This window comes from Stegodyphus dumicola, chromosome 1 (genome assembly GCF_044657685.1).
Source record: "Stegodyphus dumicola isolate Sdum_Otavi_A_Nest chromosome 1, ASM4465768v1".
Taxonomy (NCBI): domain Eukaryota; kingdom Metazoa; phylum Arthropoda; class Arachnida; order Araneae; family Eresidae; genus Stegodyphus; species Stegodyphus dumicola.
In genome coordinates, this window is record NC_140768.1 from 135,232,454 (window position 1) to 135,256,170 (window position 23,717).

A 23,717-nucleotide genomic window follows, 5' to 3' on the forward strand; every position below is an offset into this window, starting at 1 on the left:
AGAAGTGATATGACTACTTCAAATAAACTCATCTTATATCAATCTATACTTCGACCAGCATTACTCTATGCTAGTTCTGTCTGCGACTACGCCCCCAAAACTCACCTTCAACATATACAAGTTCTTCAAAACAAAGCATTCAGAGACAACGTGCCTTGATTCATTCCAAATTCTTATATCTACCGTGATCTTCACACAATTCAAAATTATATTTAAAAACTTCCTAGAAATTTCTTCTATTCAATTTTCACTCACTCTAGCAACTACAACAATTCTCTTAAATGTTCTCAATTTCCAAGAAATAAATACAAATATCCAGCTGATATTCTCGATCTGTAACATCTTTTACTCATTCTAGACTCTTCTATTCGTTGATTTGGACTTTCAACCAGAAACTCACCTTCTTCGTCAACTGATGGCGGCCACTTGATTTTATACTTTCGTCATATTTTGTCAACACTGCTCATTTTTTTTACCGATGGTCTTCATCTGATGGCTTCTTCGAGTGTTGCAAACACCACAGAACCTGGGGGTCTAGTCTGAACACCGGTCGAGATCGATATGTCTGGCCCCTTCAAATTTCGTCGGCGGAAAGTGAAGTGGAAGTTCCGTGCGGAAGTGACGTTTATTGCATAGCAACCAGTCTATCTCACCTCTACATTGCTCCAGGCTCAGGGAAAGGGGGTAGTTTGTTGTCGAAGGGGCTGTTTCGCATGTGCTTATTACTGAGGATGGCAGTATAAAAAAAATCGAGTTCGAGTAAATGCTGAAATTTTTCGAAAAAATACTCTGCTGGATTTAGTAGAGAGTATGGAAAAAAGAAATGGGGAACGTTAATGGATATTTTAGACGCAGAAAGAAATGGCCTTTTCAAAACTTCAGGTATGTGAAGAAACGTAAACATAATTTTACGTTTGACCTTTTGCAAAATGCAAATTTTCTAAAAGGTTACATGTTTGTAAACTATTTGTTAAAAGGAATTTTATGATTAAAATACATTATTTTGTCTGAAAAGGTTATGCAACAGCGTCATGAGTCAAATCATTGAAATATAGCTCCGCCTACGCGTATTTAATATTCCTAATGAATTTGAATCAAAAAAATAATTTTTAGCAACCCATGGTTATATCAATAATTTTATTTATTCAGGAATTATACCTATCACGTAGCTACAAATATACTATGTATCGTAGATACCAATAAGCAGTGAGTAAAATTATAACAAACTTTTAACAAAAGTAATAGGAAGAAAATTAAATAACTGTAGGTTAAATCATAAAACATATTATCTTGCGCGCACACACACACACACACACACACACACACACATATATATATATATATATATATATATATATATATTAACATATGCAGTGAAAGGAAATTGCAATACATATTCCTACTTATACCCTTTTTAAATCGATCCCACCAGTGACCGTATGGTAAAATCGCTGAACACTGGTAGTTCGGTCCGAGGTCCAAATACTGCGAACGGGTTTGTTTCATTACCAACATATCTCTGATAGCCAATATATCTGTCATTACCAACATATTTCTCGTAATTTCCAAAAGCATAAAAAATTAAGGCATACAAAACCTGTTTTAAATAAATAACTATATGTATATATAAATGTATTATAAATATATTAATATATGCAGTGAAAGGAAATTGCAGTACATATTCCTATTTATGCCCTTTTTAAATCGATCCCACTAGTGGCCGAGCGGTAAAATCTCCGAACACTGGTAGTGCGGTCCGAGGTTCGAATCCTGCGAACGGGCTGGACGCATGGGCGTCATTACCAATATATCTGTCATTACCAATGTTTGGTAATGACAGATATATCATTGGTAACTTCCGGAAGCATAGAAGTTTAAGGCACAGAAAATCTGTTTTAAATAGATATTTATACAGTTATATATATATTAACTGTAAAAATATATTAACAGATGCAGTATATATATATATATATTTATAGCCTTTTTAAATCGATCCCACCAGCGGTCGGTAAAATCGCTGAACACTAGAAGTTCGGTCCAAGGTTGGAATTTCGCGAACGGGCTGGTTGCATGGACGTTTACATGGTTTTCCCCCTGTGTTACGTGTATACGAGCTAGTTTTCCTTAGAATGTCCTCCACGAAGGCAAGCCTCACTTTAGGCAGATAGCCCTCGAGGCTTTGCCGTAATTACATAAAACCAAAACTAAGCCCTTTTTTGATCTGAATAAATATACACAAAACTGATGTAATATCTAAAAGTAGACCACATTAAAAAATCTGATAACTAATTATAAATCTTGCATTATAATATGAACAAGAATTTAACCGAAAATTATACAGGAATTTAACTTGTTTTATACAGGAGTTCAAAAAATTTTAAATTAAAAGTATGCACCCCTTCTTTATATGTGAAATAGGAAAACACCAAATATATTATTTTCACTAAAATTTAATTAAGGCTTTGGTAATGTAGAATAAATAAATAATGTAGAATCGTCAGCATCAAATGCGTCATTTCTATCGAAATTATTTCTTTCGAAATACTCGAGTTTTTCACAAATCTGAAGAAATTAAAATATCTATTACGTACACTTTCAAAAACAATCCGTGACCTCCGCCGTCCTCAGTTTAGCTCTAAAACGACAGTCAGAAACTTTTAAACGGCAGCTGTTCAGCTGACGGAAAAATTTCCGACGCGTCGATCTCTGTAATGATCGAGACGATGACACCAGACTCGCTCTCTGTCGAGTAGATCGCAAAAAAGCGACCCGTTCTTCTATCTCGACGGTGTCCAGACTAGGGCCCCTGGTCTGTAGAGACCTACCTGTATTGAGTAAATAATTGCTTTCGAATTTAGTACGAAGTAGCAGAAGTGCTTCTAAATGCTGAAGAATGACAAACGTTCTAAGCGTAAAAATACGGCCACATAGCAATTCTCTTACGAATGAAACATGTAAAGCTAGCCGTCGTGGTGGTGTTCACCTGGAAATGGTGGCGCAGAGTAAAGGGAAGCACTACTTTCTGAAACTTTCACTCTATGTTCTCACTCGACAGCAATTTCATTGTTCAATACATTTAACCTGGACCGAAGAAAGTCTATGTATATTCTTTGCCTGGACTAAAGTGTACTATCTTCTAGTACACTATACCTGGACATTGTTCGGCAAACAGCCATGACGCTAAATGAGGAAGAAACGGCTTATTATTACATTACACTTAACCTGAATAAAATTATTGCAATAATCATTCATCTTATTAACTTTTTCACATATAAAATAAATAAATTTCAGAATTGATTTTTTTTTTTTTTTTTTTTTTTTTTTTCATTTCTGCTTGGAGTGGTTTTATAATCAAACAAATCATGGATTGGCAACTAGGAGAGAAGTCGCAGCTAAGTTCGGCTGTGCCGCGGTCTGAGTTTGTTGTGGGTCGGAACTGAGATTAAATGAAGTGATTAAAATGATGATTATTTTTATTTTACGTAAAAAAGAAATAAAGCTTTATCTTATTATATCATTGTATATTTATGCAATTTTTAGACAGCTATGACGTGCTTTGATCGCATAATTATTGAGGTACATTGACCAGTTTTATGTTGTTTACAAATTGTTTTAAGCATTTATAATACGTAGAACTAGCTAAACCTCTGAATATTTGAAATGACAAGTTAAATATGACGCACGATATGATGAATTAATCATATATTGGGAAAGAAATAGGCTGTAAGAAATGCTAGGTTAGAATGACTCGTCGTCATTCAACTTGAAAGTAGTTTTTCTGCCTTATGCTGTAACAAATAACCAGCGTTTCTTACAATTTAAATAAGTAAATCTTATCTTCTATAGAATTACGATATTAGCAGTGTTTTATTAAAATGTCAGTATATTATAATAGAGGAAGTATTTTCATCCATCGATTTTTATAAAATTACCCAATTGCACTTTTGTGTATGCATGTTTCTTTTTATTAAGCAAAGGAATTGTAAAGGAAATTTTTCCTGAAATAAATTTGGTTTCCTCCTCAACTTCAACTATGTATAATGCATACAGATTTTTTTCCAAAAAATCAAAAAGAACTTTAATATAATAATTATAATTACATAAATAACTAATAATAATTTATTATCATATAATTGTTATAACTAATAATTAAGAATTTTTCAGTGTATGTCAATGTACATATAATTTAGTTCAGAGATTAAAAAAAGGTATATAATTATTATATTATTATTTATTATGAAATGAAATTATTATATTAGAATTCATTGTAATTAAAATTATACAATAAAATATATTATTTAAATGCTTATAATAACACTTGTTATACAATATTTATTATATATGTAAATAAACATATAAATGCACAAAATTAAACAGTTAATTACAAATGATAATCAGTATATTATCTTCATTTATTTTTTCATTACTTTACTAGTTTTTCTGATTTTTGAATTAATCTGTGCTCTTTGAATGTAGTGAAAATAAACAGGGAAATATAAGATTGGAGAAAATTCCTACTAAATGATTCGTGTTTTATCCACCCTATTTCGTCAATAAATTGGTGCAAGTAATGCATGCATGTTTGTGCTTATGGTCGCCGTAGTTATACTTTATTGCACATTTTTTGTGTCCTTTTAATCTGATAAAATTAGTGAAGCAGCAGCCTTGTGTTTGGCATAGATTTTAATCAAGACTATCAATTTCTGGGAGATTTCTTTATTCCTGATGAAGAGGGACCTGTACCTGTTTGCCTTCAAAATCAATAGTCTTGACTAAAATCTGTGCTAAACACAAGGCTGTTGCTTTACTAAGTTTATGTTTTGCTTTGGTGTGTTTCTGCTCTGTCTTGATCTGAAAGGACTTTTGTTTTCGGAAATAGCATTATGTGTATATTGTAATTATTAGACAAATTAGAAAGGAAATAATTCTTGAAATTATATTTTGCTATTTCGTGTTGATTATTAATGATGTTACGTATAAAATGATATTTGGTAAGTAAAAGCATTAATTTTATTGAACATTTTTTATGTACTTTGAAATAACAGAGATCTGAAATATAAAAGTTTATGTCTGAAATAATTTCATAATATTAATTTATAAATTTCTGGTAAATGCAGTTTTATAATTTATTCTATATCTTTTCATGTCAGTTTTAGTGTTGATGATTCTTGACTTGACTAAGAATCAGTTTTTCTGATTTTTGTTTTTCATTGCAGTTTTACTTTCTTTATTAACTAAGAGACTTAAAGATCTCTGAACTAGATCAAGACCTTAATGTATAGGACTAGAAATCTCTAAAAGATTTGACTTTTATGATACATGATGCAGAAATACATACTCTTATAAAAAATTCCAAACTTATTCTGCTGAAAGTTGCAAACCAATCTGTGTCATCTATCTCCAGATAGTTGAGATCTGCATTACATTCAGTTCTAAGCTCTCAGCATTTATATCATTTTTAAATGTCTTCTTAAAATGTTAATTTTTTAACTAAAGGGCAACTTAACATATGGGCATTGCTTGGGAGCAGTGTGCATTGGGGATTAGATTATGGCAAATTTATTGGTATTCTAGAGAGAAGTGGTATAGGCCAATGATCTCAGAACAATACAAAACTTCTCTGTGCATCTATAAAGATGTGCATATTTCCTTGTTATGCAGAAAAATCACTGTTAAATTAAATATGTCGAGGCTTGTTGTATACCAAAATATCTTGAAATGTGAAATTCCGTGGAATAAAAACTAATTTATCGTTTAGAAGAAATAACTGTTTACAATCAAAAATGAAATAACTGTTTACAATCAAAAAAACAATCATCTGCATAAATTAACGAACTGCACCCAGGCAGAAGCAGTGTAAACTCAAAGGTGATCTTGGGCTAATCTTTGGAATATGGTAACAGGTAGTTTGGCGACATTTTGGTAAGGCGATAAAGGTTACCAGCTAGGACTTTAGCAGTGCACATGAATAAAGTCAAAAGTGTGCGCAATGCCATTTTTGTGCAATTCTGGGATGTTTTTTCAAGTGAAAATAGGTCGACGTGTACATGGATGATACCGTGTATGTGCAATTCTTAAAAATGCGGCAAGCAGTGTGCGATTATGCACTTTGTCCCAATTTTGCATCTAATCTTTGTCATGATTAAGTATTTTTGTTACATAAAAGTTCTACCATAAAGCGTGATTCGGCTAGCAGATTGTTGGAAAAAAATGTTGAGTAAAAAAAAAAAAAAACATGCCTTTACTTCGTGAAAACAAAAGGGCGTCCAAACAAAAACTAGCAGGTTGCTGTAGCAGGGTTGGTCGCCAAAAAATCGCCAAGTTACCATAAACCAAAGATTAACCTGATCTTGTTTGTTGACCACTGGAGACACTGTTGAAACTTACGAGAATTTGATAAATAATGAGTGCAAGTTATTTCATTGGTATGTTAAACATGGACGAGGCGATGATTCTAAGACTCTTGAGCCATTGGAGACTAGTAATATTTTTTATGATAATGCTGCAATCTGTATGTTCAGTGAAGTACAGCAGCCTTTTATTAGAAATAACTTGGTTGTTGTTTCTATCCTGCTCCACATTCTCTTGACTGTATTTCTCATTTTCCTAGGTAGAAAATGTAAGAGCAAATATTTATGACAGGTGAAATGATAAAGGAAAATATTGTTTAATGTTAGGAATGTAAAATTGATGTTTAATGTTATGTTAGGAAATGTGTATTTTTGGTTATTTATTCCTTTCTGTTTGTATATTTTTGGTTATTTGTTTGTCTTTGTGTGTTAAGACAGTGGCGAATTTTTTCTGGTGATAGTTAAAACATGATAGTTTTATGATAGTTAACAAATAATTATGATGAAACATGATAGTTTTAACTTTGTTTTAGCTTCCTGATTTTGTTTAAGTGAAAACAAATTGATGTACATGGACAAAGTCAGTGCGCAATGCCTAATTTGTGCAAGCCTCTGATTTTTTTAAAGTGAAAATAGGTCGAAGTGTATGGGGGCACCGAGTTTTTGTAAGTCTTTGACTTATTGTTTTGGTTTTGTGTAGTGGGTGGAAGTATCGGCACCATCTTGAAATTGGTGCTGATCCTTCCTGGCTCTGATCATGGCATCAAAAAAGAAATCATTTGCTAAGGGGTGCCACAGAGTAAATTTTAACCCTTAATGTACAAGTTCAATCACTGGGTGCTGCATGAGCTGACTCAAGCAGATAAGGATAAACATGTTCGGGCCTGTCATGGTCTGCTCAAATATCAACACAAGGACAAAATTCTGGACCAGGATGTCACTTGTGATGAAAAGTGGATTTACTTCAACAACTCAGGCTAAAAAGGATGTTAGTTTACGCCTGGTGAGCCCTTCGGCAGTGTTGTGAAGTGCAGCTTGACTAACAAGGTCATACTTCGTATCTGGTGGGATTACTGTAGTATTATCCCCAAAGAATATCTGTTAAAAGGTAAAATCCTAAACAGTAAGGTTATACAGTGAGGTACTAGTGCTTGTTGATGCTACTATCAAGGAAAAGCACCAAACTGAGTTCTGGCGCAAAAAGGTAATGTTCCGTCATGGTAATACAAAAACCACATGGGAATTTTCATGTAAATAAAAAAAAAACCAAGGAATTTTCAACATTTTTTTAATGTATTTTTTATACAGTCAAAAGTCGTTAATTCGAACACCCATAATCCGGACCTGAAAGCTACAAACTTTCTGCGCATGCGCGTAAGACCTTTACGGCTGCGAATATGCGTGTGCACGTGTGAAAAATACATTTACGAGTGTGCGTTTAATGTATAACGGACGGTATAAGCTAAGCTAAAATTATCCAATTATCTATTTCAGTTACTGTTGCAGATTGCGTTGTTCTTTAATCTTCGAATTGGATCCGGCTTATTATTTTTTGCAGACTGTTAGAGCAATTTTATAAAAGTAAGCTTGAACTTTCAATTATGTCAACTAGAATTTCTGATATATATTTACTAATACGTAAAGGATCTACAAAGTGAAAGTATGTTTCGAAGTCCATTAAACAAAAAGTGGAATTGCTGCAAAAAATGGATAAAGGCTTATCCTTTGTTTATCTAAACTTTGTTTATCTTTAACGCCGCGGCGCCGCGCAATGAATTGGAAGTTGATCTGTCAACACTATCCTTATCTTCAGGGCAGATGTTTTTATTTTATTTGGCTTATAATTCCTTATTAAATCTAGTATTTCATCTCGATGTACTCCATCTTTGATATGATTTAAATCAAATTCCTCGTCATTATAATTCGCTTCCGATAGCGAAGAAAGTGACAGAGGTTATTGAAGACGAAAAAATTTCAATTGACGAATTAGTCGGTATTCTCGACACAGCAATTATAGGACTTGAACAGCGGAACTTTGTAACTGAACAAGAAATTATGTCTGTTTAAAGAATTAAAGAGAATGTATTATCACATAAAAAATGAAGCAACTTAAACAACTTACATTGAAAGAAATGTTTAATAAAGTAAACAAATAAATATTAAGCTTTTTTTTTTTTTTTTTTTTTTGTAAATTTTGATACCCTTTAGATCGTAATTGTTCTTTATTTCACAAATTACGGTTTCATATTTTTAATTTTATAATTTCTGCATGCCATCTTACCAGATTTAAACTGATGATCTATAATCCGGAAAAATCGATAATCCGGATTCGCCGAAGTATTAACGAGTCCGGATTAAGAAATTAAGATTAAAATAGTAACTAGTAAAAAACTAAATAGAAATTAAGATTAATTAAGAGTAAGCATATCTATCTATGTAATAATTTAGAAGGTGGTAATACAGCAGGAGAATTGGATTCCAGAGGGACAGAGTTTGGCATGTAGAGATGGAGCAATCATTGCTAGTCTAATATCTCTTTATTCTAATTGGTATAATAAGTGCACTTGTTCCTGAAGTACTGCATTGGTACCTTGTAGATTTTTGAAACATATTTGATAAAAGAAAGAGCAGTACACATGGGCAAGTTGGCAGTAGAAAAGCAAGAAAGAGAGTGCAAGGTGTCCAAGATGAAAATCTGAATCAGAAAGATTTAGCTTTGGTTAGCATTATTTTGATTGGTTAATTTTAAATTTCTGTTCTCAAATTTGAAATTGGCTAAAGCATTATATAAGTAAAACCCATCTGTCTGGCATTTATCTAACTGAAAAGCATATGCAAGTAACTGAATATTTTAGAATTTTTAAACCTATCCCAAAAGTAAACAAATGAAAGACTTGTGTTATTGTGTAGCATGTTTAGGATACGTTGTGACTTCTCAGCAAGAGATATATGTCACTTCACAGTATAATCACAAGATCTTGACCTTGAATTCATTAGACTTTTATGAGGAGGAGCTGCCGCATCACAATTTTTCAGCTACTGTTTGTTCCTTGCTTCGTGGAAGTTTTTGAATCAGACATGCCTTACTGTGACTTTTTTTATTGATCGTATCTCTTACTTAAAGGTATTACTTAGTAAATTAATAATTAAAGAACTGAACAGTTATATAATGTTAATTTAGAACAAAAGTTGATTTTAATTTTTTTATTAATTACAAGCCTTGAATTTTTGCAAAAACTTAATTTGCACTCTCAAAGAGGCTAGGACATCAAACTCTAGGTACCCTTCTTTTATTTCTAAATCCAATAATTTAACTGACATGAACTGCATTAGACATAGCATTTGTAACAGACAAATAAAAAATTGTGTAAAATTTCAATCTTGATGTTTAGATAAGAATGAAATCAAAGTAGTGTACTTCAGATAACTCGTATTTTGTTTAATTGTTAATTCTCTTCTGCTTGTTACAAGGCTGGTGATCCTAAACTAGCATTAAAAAAAGTTAAAAACATTCTGCCCTTCTGTAGTAATCTCCCTCACACACCATAACAATATATGCTACTTTTAGCGTATAAGCTTAAAACTGGTGGCATGCACTGCCTACTCTAATAGAGGCTTTATGTTTTATATAATTCCATTTTATTCTTAATAGGCTGGTTTAGTTTTTGTAAAGAAGGATGTAAGTTAATGGCTATTTAATCTCTTTACCCTCTACATTTTGAAAGTTTTGAAACAGTTTTTATATGTACCCAAAGATTGTACCAAATCGTAAAACATTAAGGGTGAACAGGCACAGCTAATTGTGAAAAATATAATTATTACTGAAAACAGGGCTGGGACAAGGGTGAGGTAAGTGAAGCACTTGCCTCAGGTGAACAAATAGAAGGGGTGCCAAATTAACTATTCGATCAAAAATTCAGAAATTTATGTTTAAAGATTATCATTTTTAACTTTTACTTTCGGAATACAAGAGTGAATATTAAAAGAATTTTGTGTTATAAACAATCCAGCTTAATAAAGAAAAAGAAAAACTAATAGCATTAATTTATTCTCAAAAGACATGAGCTTTCACAGTTGTGTATATAATATTTTTTAACATTAAAATTTGTTATTGAAAGTAGCTTTAAGTTTGACTTAAGATGTTTACTTAGTCACAACAAATTTGACAAAGTCCACTAACTGAATATAGACGACGACATAATTGCTGAATTTTGCAATTTCATAAAGGCCTTCTGGAATAGCATTCGATGAATAAACAAGGGTGATCGAAAATGAAATATACCATATCATTAGTTATTGCATTTTCTTTCTTTCCTATTTAACCCAAAGGGGCTTTATCCCTGAGGGACTATATAGTTTTCATTTTGTGTCAAATCACTCTGAATATCCGTTTCACTTTTCAAACTGTTGCCACCAAATATTATCGCCCTATATTATATTTGAAGAAATTAAATAATGAAGAATCTGCATGAATGTATGTATGTTTCTCGCATTGTGATAAAACAACGGTACCTAGAGCCATCAAATTTTGAGTGATGTAATCCTACTGGGCATCTGGAAGTCCAAATTTGAAATTTGGAATTTGTTTTATTATCAATTTCATATTTTGTAAAACTTTAACGTATTTTGATTAACAAACTCAAGAATTTCAAAGCATGCAATGGCAACGTTGTACAGAAAAAACATTTAATCTGCAGCCTGTGAGACTGTGTATCGGAAACTCCAAAGATATGCTCAATTTAAAATTATTTTGCGATATTGCTCATGAACTAAATTTTGTGGTTTAGGTGCGAAGAACATGATATTTAATAAATAAAGGCAACACACACAATGTTAACAAAATGCCCCTTTGGACATAATTTAAAATTTGAAACCTTTCAGATTTTCTTTTTTGCTATTTTTTCCTTGTTTTCAACAAATTGAAATATGTTAATATGTTTTGGCACTGTACAGAGGATTTATAATATTTTTGTATCTTCAACGAGTAGATGGGATGCACTTATGTCCGTTTTGAAAACAACATTAAAAGGTCATACAGATACATGATGGTCATCAAGAGCAAATGCTGTTGAAGAATTAGATCTACAAGTAACAGAAGTACATAGATTATTGAAAGATATGACGTTAAATCACAAATGGGCTGAAAATAACAGCATTTTGAAATAAATCGATTTAAAATTTTTATGTTTGTTATCTGCATGGAATTTAATATTGCAAGAAATCAAAAAAGTAAATAAAGCTTTGCAGTCAAAAAGTATAACTGTCTATAAAGCCGCACACTTAATAGAGGGACTATGTCTCTCATTACAGAAAATGAGAGAAAATATTTCTCAACGCATTTTTGAAAAATGTAAAACTGCAGCTTTGGAGATATATCATCAGAATTTGAAGAGAAACGAAAACGAAAAGTTAATAAATCAAATTGTGAGGAATCAATTAGTATAAATTGTAGTTTATCAAAAAAATATATTTTTATTGAAATTGAAGAAGTGTTCGACGTTTTAATATATCCCAATTAAAGTGGTGATGCTAAAGGTTAAATGAAATCTCTTCCGATTTTTAGTTTCTAACTGGTAAACAATTTATGTCATTAGATTAAAGTAATTTAAAGGCAGCAGCTTATAACTCAGCACTTAAATATCCAAATTGTATGAAATACAACCATGCTATTTCAATAATTCTGGACACAAAAGCAGCTACAAGCTTAGAACTTTTAAAAATGATTATAATTTAGTTCAGTCTTATCCAAATTTGGAAGCAGCATTAAGAATTTTTTTAACATTGCCAATTACTGTAGCTAGTGGCGAAAGTAGCTTTAGCAAACTTAAAATAATAAAGAACTATATGAGATCTTCACTAGGCTAAGAAAAACTTTCAAACATGGCCATTCTCTTCATAGAACATGAGTTAAGTAATCAAATAGATTTTGAAACAATTATTGATGATTTTGCTTTTTTACAAGCAAGAAATATTAAATTATAAGTATGCTTGAAAAGTTTATGCCATAAATTTTTGAGCAGATATTTTATTTATACTTAATATTATTTTCCATTTTTCAAAAAGCATACTTTTAATGTTTTTCATTTCAGAATTGTTAATCATTATATATGTTTCACTTTATGGAATATACAAAGTTATAATTAAATATTACTCTAAACAATATTGTATTTTCACTAGAAATAGTTAATATAGCTAATTTGTTCCATATGTATTAAAGACATAAACTAAGAAATTTAGAACTAATGTTTCACAAAGACGAGAATTTTCTAAAGTCATAATTAATAAATTTCAAATAATCTAATAAATGCAACAAAGAATTTAATAAATGTAAAAACCAAAACTTTTAAACAATCAATATTGTATAATGTTATGTTTTCAAACATCATTTAGTATTATTCATGTATTCTCCCCCCACCCCACAAATAGGTAAATAAATAATCTTGCATTGTATACAGGGGCACACATTTACCACTTTGCCTCAAGTGAAAAATATGTAGGCACGGCTCTGGCTGAAAATGCTTAATTCATTTGTTGTAAAAAGTATTTACATACTTTATACATATATACAGTTATACGCCATTTTAGCTCAGTTTAGTCTTGCTATTCTGGGTTTTCCGTTGGAGGTTGAAGATTGAGTTGTCCTTTTCTGTTTGCGCCGCTGAACTTTGTTTTATGGAAAACTCACATTTCAAAACGTTGTTTAGGATGTTTTTCCCACGTCTTTAGAGTAATTCTGAAGTAGTGTACGAATTCTCTTTTGTATCTGCATGTCATGACAACCGAAAATGTTCTTCATTAAAATGAATGATGAAAGCAACATGTTATTTGTAATGCAGGGACTGCATTCATTATGTGGAACATTTTTTGATCCATGCATGCATTTCTTATGTGAAATGTTCATTGTGCAGGAGTTTTGTTTCAAATGCATATATAATATTTATTTAACTGCAGAGCTTCTATTGACTTGTCTGTAAATTTAATCATAGTTTGTGCATTTAATTCAATTTTTTTATTGAAGAGTATGTCTGATTATCATGTCATTTCTAAGAAGAGAAATATAATGTAAAAATATATGACATTTAATGCATGATGAAATTTTTTCTCATAATTTTTTTTTAAACTTTCATCTTAGAAAATCTATTTTTAATTGTATATTCGTGTGATAGAGAGAATATTTTCATTTTTCATTAGAGAACATTTAAGAAAGAATACTAATATTTTGACTTTTCTTTTCTTTTCTTTCTTTCTTTCTTTTTTTTTTTTCTTTTTTTTTTTTTTTTTTTTTGTTCTTAGCTTATTCAAGAAATTTTTTGAAATTAAGACTTTTCCATTCTTTGTTTTAAAAATAAATAAATAAATATACTCTTTATTTTTATGTTGCCTATTTTGGTACATGAAGCTTATTTTTTGGTACAGAAATTGCTGTGCTTTGGCAAGAAAAATGAAAGCATAACATTCTTTAAAATTATTTAAAAGAAATTTTTTGAAATTAAGACTTTTCCATTCTTTGTTTTAAAAATAAATAAATAAATTTACCAGGGGTGTTGCTGCTCCGGGGATTTTGAACCTTGATCCTCCGGGGATCGTCGTTCAAAAGGAAGTAGGAATAATAATGAATTATTTATTTTGATCTGGGTAATTTTGTTTGCTTTGAAAGCAGAAAACTCAAGGTCAGTGTGTGTGGTGAAAACTTTTCCTTTCTTTCACCTAAGGCAGTGATAATGCGTGAAAAGGGAGAAAAAACTTATTTTTTGTTCTTTCCTTATTGCGAGTTATGACTCATTCCCCCGGTTCTCGGACATTCTCTTCTGGATTATTTTCGGCAAGTAGGCGCGGCAGAAAAAAAAAAGGGAGAGACTTCGTTCGACCAGATGTGCGATCACGTGACTCTGGGTTCAAAGGTGTTATCTCTCCTGGCGTGGCGCCAATAAGTAGAGAAGGGGGATTTTTCGCCGTATTAGCTATTTGTCATTGATCGCTTCTCAACTTTTTTTCTCCGCTGTGTAAAATTTTCGTTTCATTTATTGATGCACGTGTAAATTTTTCGTTTCGTTTATTGAAATACTTTTTTATTTATGTACGCAAAAGGATTTCACTATGAAATTTCTCGATATAAATAGTGATATTATACAATTAGAAGAAGGTGTCCGGAATGCATTTAGGTGGAATTGGATTGAACGGAGAGATGGTAATGGGGATACCATCGGCACATGGTGCAAGAAAATAAATGTTGCTGGACAAGCATATTGTGTTTTTTGTAACTCACTGCTGAAGTATGGTGGGGAAGGATTCAAGGCTTTCACAAATCATTCTAAAATATTCAAAGTGCATTAGACATACAATGACTTTAAGTAATTATGCTAATTCAAAAAATACTGATGACTTACTGGAGACTGATGCTCGGCCATTGGATATAGTGACAAGAAAAGCACGCCAAGAGGTATTAATAACTTCGTTCATCGCCGAGAATTCTCTTTCTTTCAATGTAGATCCTAATTTAATTGAACTCTGCAAACAGTTGAGCCGCGATCAGACGGCACTAAACTCGTTGGAAATGTCCAGGACTACTGCATGTTATAAGATGAAATATGGGCTCGCAAAAACTATTAAGGAAAATATCATTAAAACTTTAAAGGAGACTCCATTTTCTCTAAATTTGGATGAAAGTACTAGCAATGCTCAAGAAAGTATACTGGCAATATTGGTGCAGTGTTATGACAACAATCAAAATGAAGTTGTAGTTCATCATTTTGAATCTCTAAAGATGGAATCTTGCAATTCAGAAGCTGTTTTTAAAGCAGTTGTTAATACTATTGAAGATAATATTCCATGGGCAAACTTAATTAGTGTATTAATGGACTCATGTAACACCATGCGTGGAAAAAAAAAGGGTGTTGAAACCAGACTACGATCAAACAAAGCACCCCACTTATTAGACATTGATGGTGACACATGTCACACAGCTAATAACTGTGCAAAAAAATTTGCTTCATGTTTTGATAGATACTTAGAAGATTTGTTTGATGACATCTATTTTGATATGAAAAGCTGCAGTAAAAGAAAAATTTTTTCAAAATCTGTGAATCCCTTGCCATTAAAAAACTTAAGCCCTTGAAGAGACCAGACCATAGGTGGGTGTACATTTTATGTGTTTTAGAAAGAATCAAAGATCTGTGGGATGCTCTTATTGTATTTTATTTTCACTACTTGGATAATACTGATAAAGGGAATTATTTTTCTTATGTTGAAACTGTATACAATAAAAGAAATATTTCTGCAGCTGAGAAAAAAATTGTTGAAGGGGTGTATTCTTGCTTGTATTCCCAACAACTCACAAAGGATGCTTTAGCTCGGAAAAAAAGAATACTAAATGGGTTATTTGTTATGCAAAAGAAAACTTTATTGCATATGGCATTATATTCAGCAGTATTACCAGAGTTCAACACATATATTAAATTATTTGAAACAAAAAAACCAATGCTTCATTTAATACATTCCAGTATTTATAAATTGATGGCAAAATTTTTCTCTTTTTTTATGAAGCCAGAAAATATAGAGTGCACATCTTATAATGATTTATTAAAGGTTGATGTCACAAATCCAGAATTCCATCTACCTAGGAAAGTAATATTTACTGGTGCAGAAGCTTCTACTCTCCTGAAGAAATTATCAAAAAATCATCCAAAAGCAAAAGAATTCCAAATTTCTCTGATGAAAGCTTTTACTAATACAGCACAGCATATGAAACAGAAATTACCCCTTAAAAATTCATATCTAATTAGTTTTACAGCATTAGATCCAGAGCTAAGAGGTAAAACCAGTACAATATTAGTTTTTGAAAAATTATCATCTTTTATGTCCCATATTTTTAGTGATAATGAAAAGTCAAAAGTAGAAGCTGAAATAAGGTTATACCAGAGTGATATTGATATCACCAAAGAAATGCTCTACACATCTGATGAAAGTGGAAATCAAGTCAAGTGTACAATTGATAAATATTGGTCTAAAGTTTTTAATTCAAAAGATGATTTCACAAATGATTATAAGTATCCTACATTGACTAAATTGGTCAAAACCTGCCTTATCTGCTTCCATGGCCCATTAGTGGAAAGTGCATTCAACTTAATGGATACACTTGTCACTGACTATAGAACCTCTCTTAAGATTGATTCCCTAGATGCAGTGCAGACTATTAAATATGATTTAATGGCTTCTAAAGAAACCTTATGTGAAAAATATGGTTCAAAAAATCCAATGACTGATCCAATTCACAAAGATCTATTACTGAATATGAACAGAAGTTGGAAAACATATCAAGAGGACTTGTATTTCAGATGTATTTCAGATGAGTTACCTATAAAAGTCTCTGAAAAACCTTCTACATTAGCAGAAAAGCAAACTGCTTCTACCTCTGCATGTGCAGTTCTCGAGGAAATTTCTTAATTTCTTCAACTGTAAATGAGGAAAATAAAAGTCAACCTTCCTGTAATTATGAAGTTCACCACAAAAGAAAGACAAGCCCACAAACATCAGAAAATAAAAAAAAAGGCAGCAGAAATTAGATAACTTTTTTTAAATAATTAATTCAGGTAATTTAAAATATTTACATAAAATGTAGTAGTTTATATGTTTGAAAATTTATGGTTATTAATTTTGCAAAAAAAATAAATTCATTGAACTTTTATAATTAGGTCATTCAATACTTTATAATTGTAATTTTTCATTTCTCTCCCCCCCCCCTTTTCGAAACTCCAAAATGTCGGTAGTAAGTCCGTAAAAGTTTCAGGGGATTTTTTGGGGTCCCACAAACACCCCTGCAGAAACTAGTGGAAACATTGGTTTATGCAGTGAAACAAATGTCTAATTGTTAGAAAAAATGCTTAAAGAGAAGGAAATTTATATAAATTAGCCAAAATGTCTGGGAAGGTTTGAAATTAAAAAAGTGCATAAATATTTTGTTGAGTGTTGTTGCTACAGAACATAAATGTTTTATAGCTTTTAATGTGTAATTATCCTAATATTGTTTAAGAATGAATGTCATAAATTATGTGTATTCTAATATGGCTTTTTTAACAAATATGTTTTAAAATAAATATAATTTAATAGTGGCTATGTAAATCTATAATAACTAAGGGTATCTAACTGCTTACTTTAATTTGTAACTAACTGCTCATTTTAAGAGTTATCTCTGCATATTAAAGGGAGTTATTGCCTTTCATTAATCCTTAACGTGGTCGGAAGAGACAGCACAAAAGTGTAAAAATTAATGTAAAACTTTGCATTTAGTGAGACTTAAAATAATACAAAGCAGCTTATCACATCTGGTGCTTTAGTGGCTTACTGGAACCTTAAAGTATATTAACTGGGTTAAAACCCCAGGAACTCTACACGAAGCTACATGAAGAACTAACTTTCCAAACTTGCCAACCATGCGTACATGAGGCTTTCAGCTTTGTTCTGATCAGCAGATCTCTCTCTAGGCAAGAAGCAGCAGTGGTATCAGAATTTTTTAAAGAATTAATTCAGGTAATTTAAAGTATTTACATAAAATGTAGTAGTTTATATGTTTGAAAATTTATGGTTATTAATTTTGCAAAAAAAGTAATTCATTGAACTTTTATAATTAGGTCATTCAATACTTCATAATTGTAATTTTTCATTTCTCTCCCCCCCCTTCTCGAAACTCCAAAATGCCGGTAGTAAGTCCGTAAAAGTTTCAGGGGATTTTTTTGGGGTCCCACAAACACTTCTGATATACTCTTTACTTTTATGTTGCCTATTTTGTTGCATAAAGCTTGTTTTTTTGGTACAGAAATTGCTGTCTATTTTAATTGAATAATTTTGCTTTGGCAAGAAAAATGAAAGCATAACGTTCTTTAAAATGCTTAAAACCTAGCTTTTTTTTTTAACTGAAATTAATGCTGAAAAATATAATTTTTTTGAAGCTACAATAAATTTGAAATTCTTTCTGTGTCTACTAATAACTAATCATAATAGCATTATTCAAATTTTGAACAACTCACTGATATATTTTAAATGTTCTTTATTTTTATGCTGAACAGTTGCTCTTTCTTCTTCCATTTTTTTAGAGATAAGTTCAATTTTAATAGAAATTTCAATGTATATTTAAATCAAACCACAAAATACTGCATTGGGCTTATTTTTTATTATATTCCCATGATCATGCTTAGCATAATATTATTTATCAAAGTCTTCCAGAAATATTTTAGCATATGTATTACCAAGGCATATCAGAGTCCAGCTCCCATATACTGAAACAAGTTGGTATTTGATGCAAAACCATTTACTTACTTTGGAACCTCTTCAGTGATCTAAAATTACCAAGGAAACTGACATTTTGCAGGTATAGAAATATGTAACATTTCTTAAAAAAAAAAAAAAAAAAAAAAAAAAAATGTATGGTGCTGCAGTTTTTCTTTCTTTCCTTTTTTAATTAAAAAAAAAAAAATTAAACTTATACAATTGTTATGTAAATTAGAAAAACAAATGATTATTAAATCAGACCTTAAATCAGTATCAAATAGTATTTGTTCACAGAATGTTTTTTTAAAATTATAATTAGTTATAATTTATATATAAAACTTACTGTGTTTTAGAGGAACAGTAAACAGTTTGTTTAAAATTACAAGTTAACAGTTTAGTTATAATTACAAGTTCTTGACCACTTAGAATGAAAAAAAATTTAAAAGAAACTTTACTGTGTTTTAGAGGAACAGTAAACAGTTTGTTTAAAATTATAAGTTCAACAGTTTGGTTACACAGTCAAAAGTCGTTAATCCGGACTCGTCGGGACTTCGGCGATTCCGGATTATCGATTTTTCCGGATTATAGATCATCAGTTTAAATCTGGTAAAATGGCATGCAGAAATTATAAAATTAAAAATATGAAACCGTAATTTACGAAATAAAGAACAATTATGATCTAAAGGGTATCAAAATTTACAAAAAAAAGCTTAATATTTATTTGTTTACTTTATTAAACATTTCTTTCAATGTAAGTTGTTTAAGTTGCTTCGTTTTTTATGTGATAATACATTCTCTTTAATTCTATAAACAGACATAATTTCTTGTTCAGTTACAAAGTTCCGCTGTTCAAGTCCTATAATTGCTGTGTTGAGAATACCGACTAATTTGTCAATCGAAATTTATTCATTTTCAATAACCTCTGTCACTTTCTTCGCTATCGGAAGCGAATTATAATGATTATAATGACGAGGCATTTGATTTAAATCATATCAAAGACGGAGTACATCGAGATGAAATACTACATTGAGTAAGCAATTATAAGCCAAATAAAATAAAAACATCTGCCCTTAAGATAAGGATAGTGCTGACAGATCAACTTCCAATTCATTGCACGCCGCTGCGGCGTTAAAGATAAACAAAGTTTAGATAAACAAATGTTAAAGTTTAGATAAACAAAGGATATGCCTTTATCAATTTTTTGCAGCAATTCCACTTTTTGTTTAATGGACTCTGAAAGATATTTTTGCACTGTATATCCTTTACATATTAGTAAATATATATCGGAAATTCTATTTGACATAATCGAAAGTTTAAGCTTACTTTTATAAAATTGCTCTAACAGTCTGCAAAAAATAATAATCCGGATCCAATTCGAAGATTAAGGAACAACGCAATCTGCGACATTAACTGAAATAGATAATTAGATAATTTTAGCTTAGCTTATCCCGTCCGTTATACATTAAATGCGCATTCGTAAACGTATTTTGCTCACACGCAAATTCGCAGCGGTAAAGGTCTTACGCGCATGCGTCAACGCGACGCATGCACAGAAAGTTTGTAGCTTTAAGGTCCGGATTATAGATCATTCCGGATAAATGGGTGTCGAATTAACGACTTTTGACTGTAATTACAAGTTCTTGACCACTTTATTTTATGTTGGTATTCTAATAGTATTAAACATGCAATAGAAGGCGGTGAACTTTAAGCGAAATATTGCAATTATCATGCTATATATTTTAACTATGAATTATTTATATACTACATATAATAATTTCATATTTAAATTTTTTAGGCATTGGAGGAAAAACCTTTTATCTTTCTCTTACTTGGAACTAAAAAATTCCTGATGAAACCATAATGTCATTTTATAATTTATCTGCCATTTCCAAGGTTTGTAATTATTTCATTAGGTATTGTAGAATTTGTCCTCATTGATTGAATATTTTTAACATAGTTTTATTTTACTAAGCAATGTAGAATGTTTATTGAAGAAGCTATTTATTAAAATTTATGCTATTGTTTGCATTTTTGTAGTCTTTAAATCAGACTATGTAACTGAAAAATTTCCATCATTGAACAGAAATCCATTTTTAGAAAAAGTTTGGGCCGGAAGGTGGTTAGTTTAAAAACAAAGTTGCCATTATTGTAATAAATCTGCTCAGAAGGATCCTGTAATTCTGTATTTTTCCTCCACATTTCCAACTTTGACTCTATCTTTAAATGTGAAATGACAATATTTTGTACAGTGGTTTCTTGTACCTTATAAGAAGTGTTTAATAATGAAAAATTTTGTGCCGTGATCAGTTTTCTTCATTATCCTTATTATGCATGCCTCACTAGTGGCTGAGTAGTGAAGTCACTGAACATTGGTAGTTTGTTCCAAGCTATAAATCCTGCAAGTGTCCTGGTTGAATGGGTATTTCCTGGTTTTTCCCATGTGTAACCTGTATAGGAGCCAGTTTTCCTTAGAAAGTTCCCCACGAAGGTATCTCTCCCTTACACAGATAGCCTTCGAGTTCTTTGCCATAATCAAATAAACTAAGATCAAGTGCCAAACTGCATTTGCTTTTTATAAAATTTCATGACCTGAAAATTTAATTGAGAATGTAAAATGTATCTGGGTAATGAACATTGTGAAATAGGAGAAATAAAAAATTAAATTTAACATTTTATATAAATTTTCATAATTTTAAGCTTATGTAAAGAAGTATTTATGCAGAACAACCATATTTATTTATTTAGGTCTTAAAACTGAAGATTTATTTTCAGTCAATTACATATAATTTACCTCTTATCAGTAAACTAATGAGTTAATCTGTCACTTGTATATTTAAATCAGCTTTAAAACTAGATAATTTAAGTCTTCAGTTTTTTACAATTCTTGATATGAGTGGCTTTATCCCGTCAGGAAATTTTTTGTCAGTTAGTGTATATTAGCTTATAATTTAAAATACTTTTTTTCTTTAATGATGTAAATATCATCTTAAGTAATGGAAGTTTATGAAAACAGAGACTAAACTAAGTAATTCTACAAATTTAGCTAATAAATGGTGCTTAAATAGAAGTCTTCATTAACGGATCCAAAAAGCCATGCCACTCAGAGGGTAAAAGAATATATGAAGAAGGCTAACGTTGTTGAACTGAAAAGTGTATGTTTCTAATATTCAGTAAATTCACTAATATAAACAAGGGGAGGTTCTAAGAAATTTAGTTTTCAAACTATGCATAAGCATGTACTTTAGAAAAACTGTGTTTTGAAAGTGTGAAATAATGTATTATTCAAAGTTTAATATCTGATGTATTTATTAATTTTCCCCTTTTTTCCTAGGAGACTATTGTGCAGATTTTCTCATAAAAAGACAAGCATCAAATATTTATTACTGTGATTTACTCAAGAAAAAGTTGTAATTGTGGCTTCCATTAATTCAGATTCTGAAATAAAGTTTAGAAGAAACTTTGTCCCAAGTGCAGACTCAAAGCGTTTGAAAGGTGAAGTATTTTGCTACATGAAATTATACAGTTCCAATTACTTTCATTCAGTACATTTTGAAATAACTAATCTGTATCAGCAGACTAAGCAAATAGTAGATGCATCCAATACTTAAATTTTTCTATATTTTAAGTTATCACTTTTGAATTAGTCTTTTATTTATTGTGTGATATCAACGTCTGTTTGGAGTTTTATGGACTGTAGGACAGAATTGTGTTGTCCCTTAAATTCTAGTAATTTTTAATTCACATAAATTGATTTTTTAATTTGCTATTTAAGCAATTAAGATTTCACAATGTTAACTTCGTGTTTCATTGCTTTGATCTTATAAGGCATTTCTCCCACTTCCCTACCATGCCTTCGTGGTGTAGTGGTTCTGCATGCTGGGCCAGTATTCCAGAGGTCCGTGGTTCGATTCCTGGTGAAGGCGGTTGTTAATTTTTCATCTTTCCTGCTTCCAATTATAACCTAATGACTCTATGGCGCCCAAACTAAAAGGGTTGTGGATGATGATTCTCCGCATCCAGGATTTGGCGACTAGGTCCCCTAAAACCCTAGTCGCCCTTTAAAAAGGGGAGTATATAAGGTATTTTTCCTACTTCCCTAGCATATTTTCGTGGTGTAGTGGTTCTGCACGCTGGGTAGGTATTCCAGAGGTCCGTGGTTCGATTCCCAGCGAAGGCGGTTGTTAATTTTTCATCTTTCCTGCTTCCAATTAACCTAATGACTCTACAATCTGACCTGATAGAAATCACTTTTATTAAGGAGTTTGGCATTTTTGCATGTAATCTGGTATTTTGATTTTATGAAAAGATAGCATTAGATAAGTAAATAAATTAAAATGTGCATCTGTTTATGTATGTTATCTGGTTTTAAAAAGTGCATCTGTTATTTATGTTTATGATTTTCATAAATTCTGTGTTCTGCTATACATATAACTTTCTTTTCCTTTATGAACTGGAGTTTCTCTTTTTTAATTTTAAAATGGTAATTTTTTTTTTTAAATGTACAGTAGATGCTCGTTGATTTAAACTCAAAGATTTTCAGAAAAGAGTTTGAATTATCTGATGATAAGAGAAAATATAGCTTTAAAAGTATATCACTGAAGAAGAAAATTCTCCTAGTATGTATAACTCCAGAAAATATGTTATAATATGCTATCTAAAATTAAACCTGTTAAAAAAGCAATAAAGACTTATCTTAATCATAAAGTGAAGAAGATGTGCAGTAGAAAATAAACTTTAATTAAACATATGAATTACACTTTTGGGAAAAGCTGTAAAATAAATGTTTAGTTTTGTTTATTATGCCTACATTTTTCATTCAGTTTCTCAATTTGAAATAAATATTTCATTGGAACATTCGGCCCATCAGCGGCCGAACGGTAAGTCGCTGAACACAGGTAGTTCAGTCCAAGGTTCGAATCCCGCGAACAGGCTGGCCGCATGGGTGTTTTCGGGGTTTTCCCCATGTGTAATGTGTATACGAGCCAGTTTCCCCTAGAAAGTCCTCCACGAAGGCATCCCTTCCTTAGACAGATAGCCCTAGTGTGCTTTGCCATAATTAAATACACACATTGGAACATTCAGTCTGAATAAATGCTTTCAGTT

The 23,717-nt window shown here is 31.2% G+C and overlaps 1 protein-coding gene across 4 annotated transcripts in view; it reads left to right on the forward strand.

Annotated features, from left to right (window-relative positions):
- The first annotated feature begins 3,373 nt into the window (after positions 1-3,373).
- Positions 3,374-23,717, forward strand: part of LOC118191000 (dipeptidyl peptidase 9) — a 101,966-nt gene continuing 81,622 nt past the window's right edge. Inside the window, exons 1-4 of one of the 4 annotated variants that reach the window (XM_085821035.1) lie at positions 3,374-3,576; positions 18,562-18,714; positions 20,410-20,507; positions 21,946-22,106. Coding sequence is in view for 1 of the 4 variants with exons in the window: in XM_085821051.1 (XP_085677177.1) it covers positions 3,547-3,576 (30 nt within the window). In the remaining 3 variants the exon portion in view is untranslated. The remainder of the gene's footprint in view (positions 3,577-18,561; positions 18,715-20,409; positions 20,508-21,945; positions 22,107-23,717) is intronic. The other 3 variants (XM_085821027.1, XM_085821043.1, XM_085821051.1) reach the window with 3 other exon arrangements.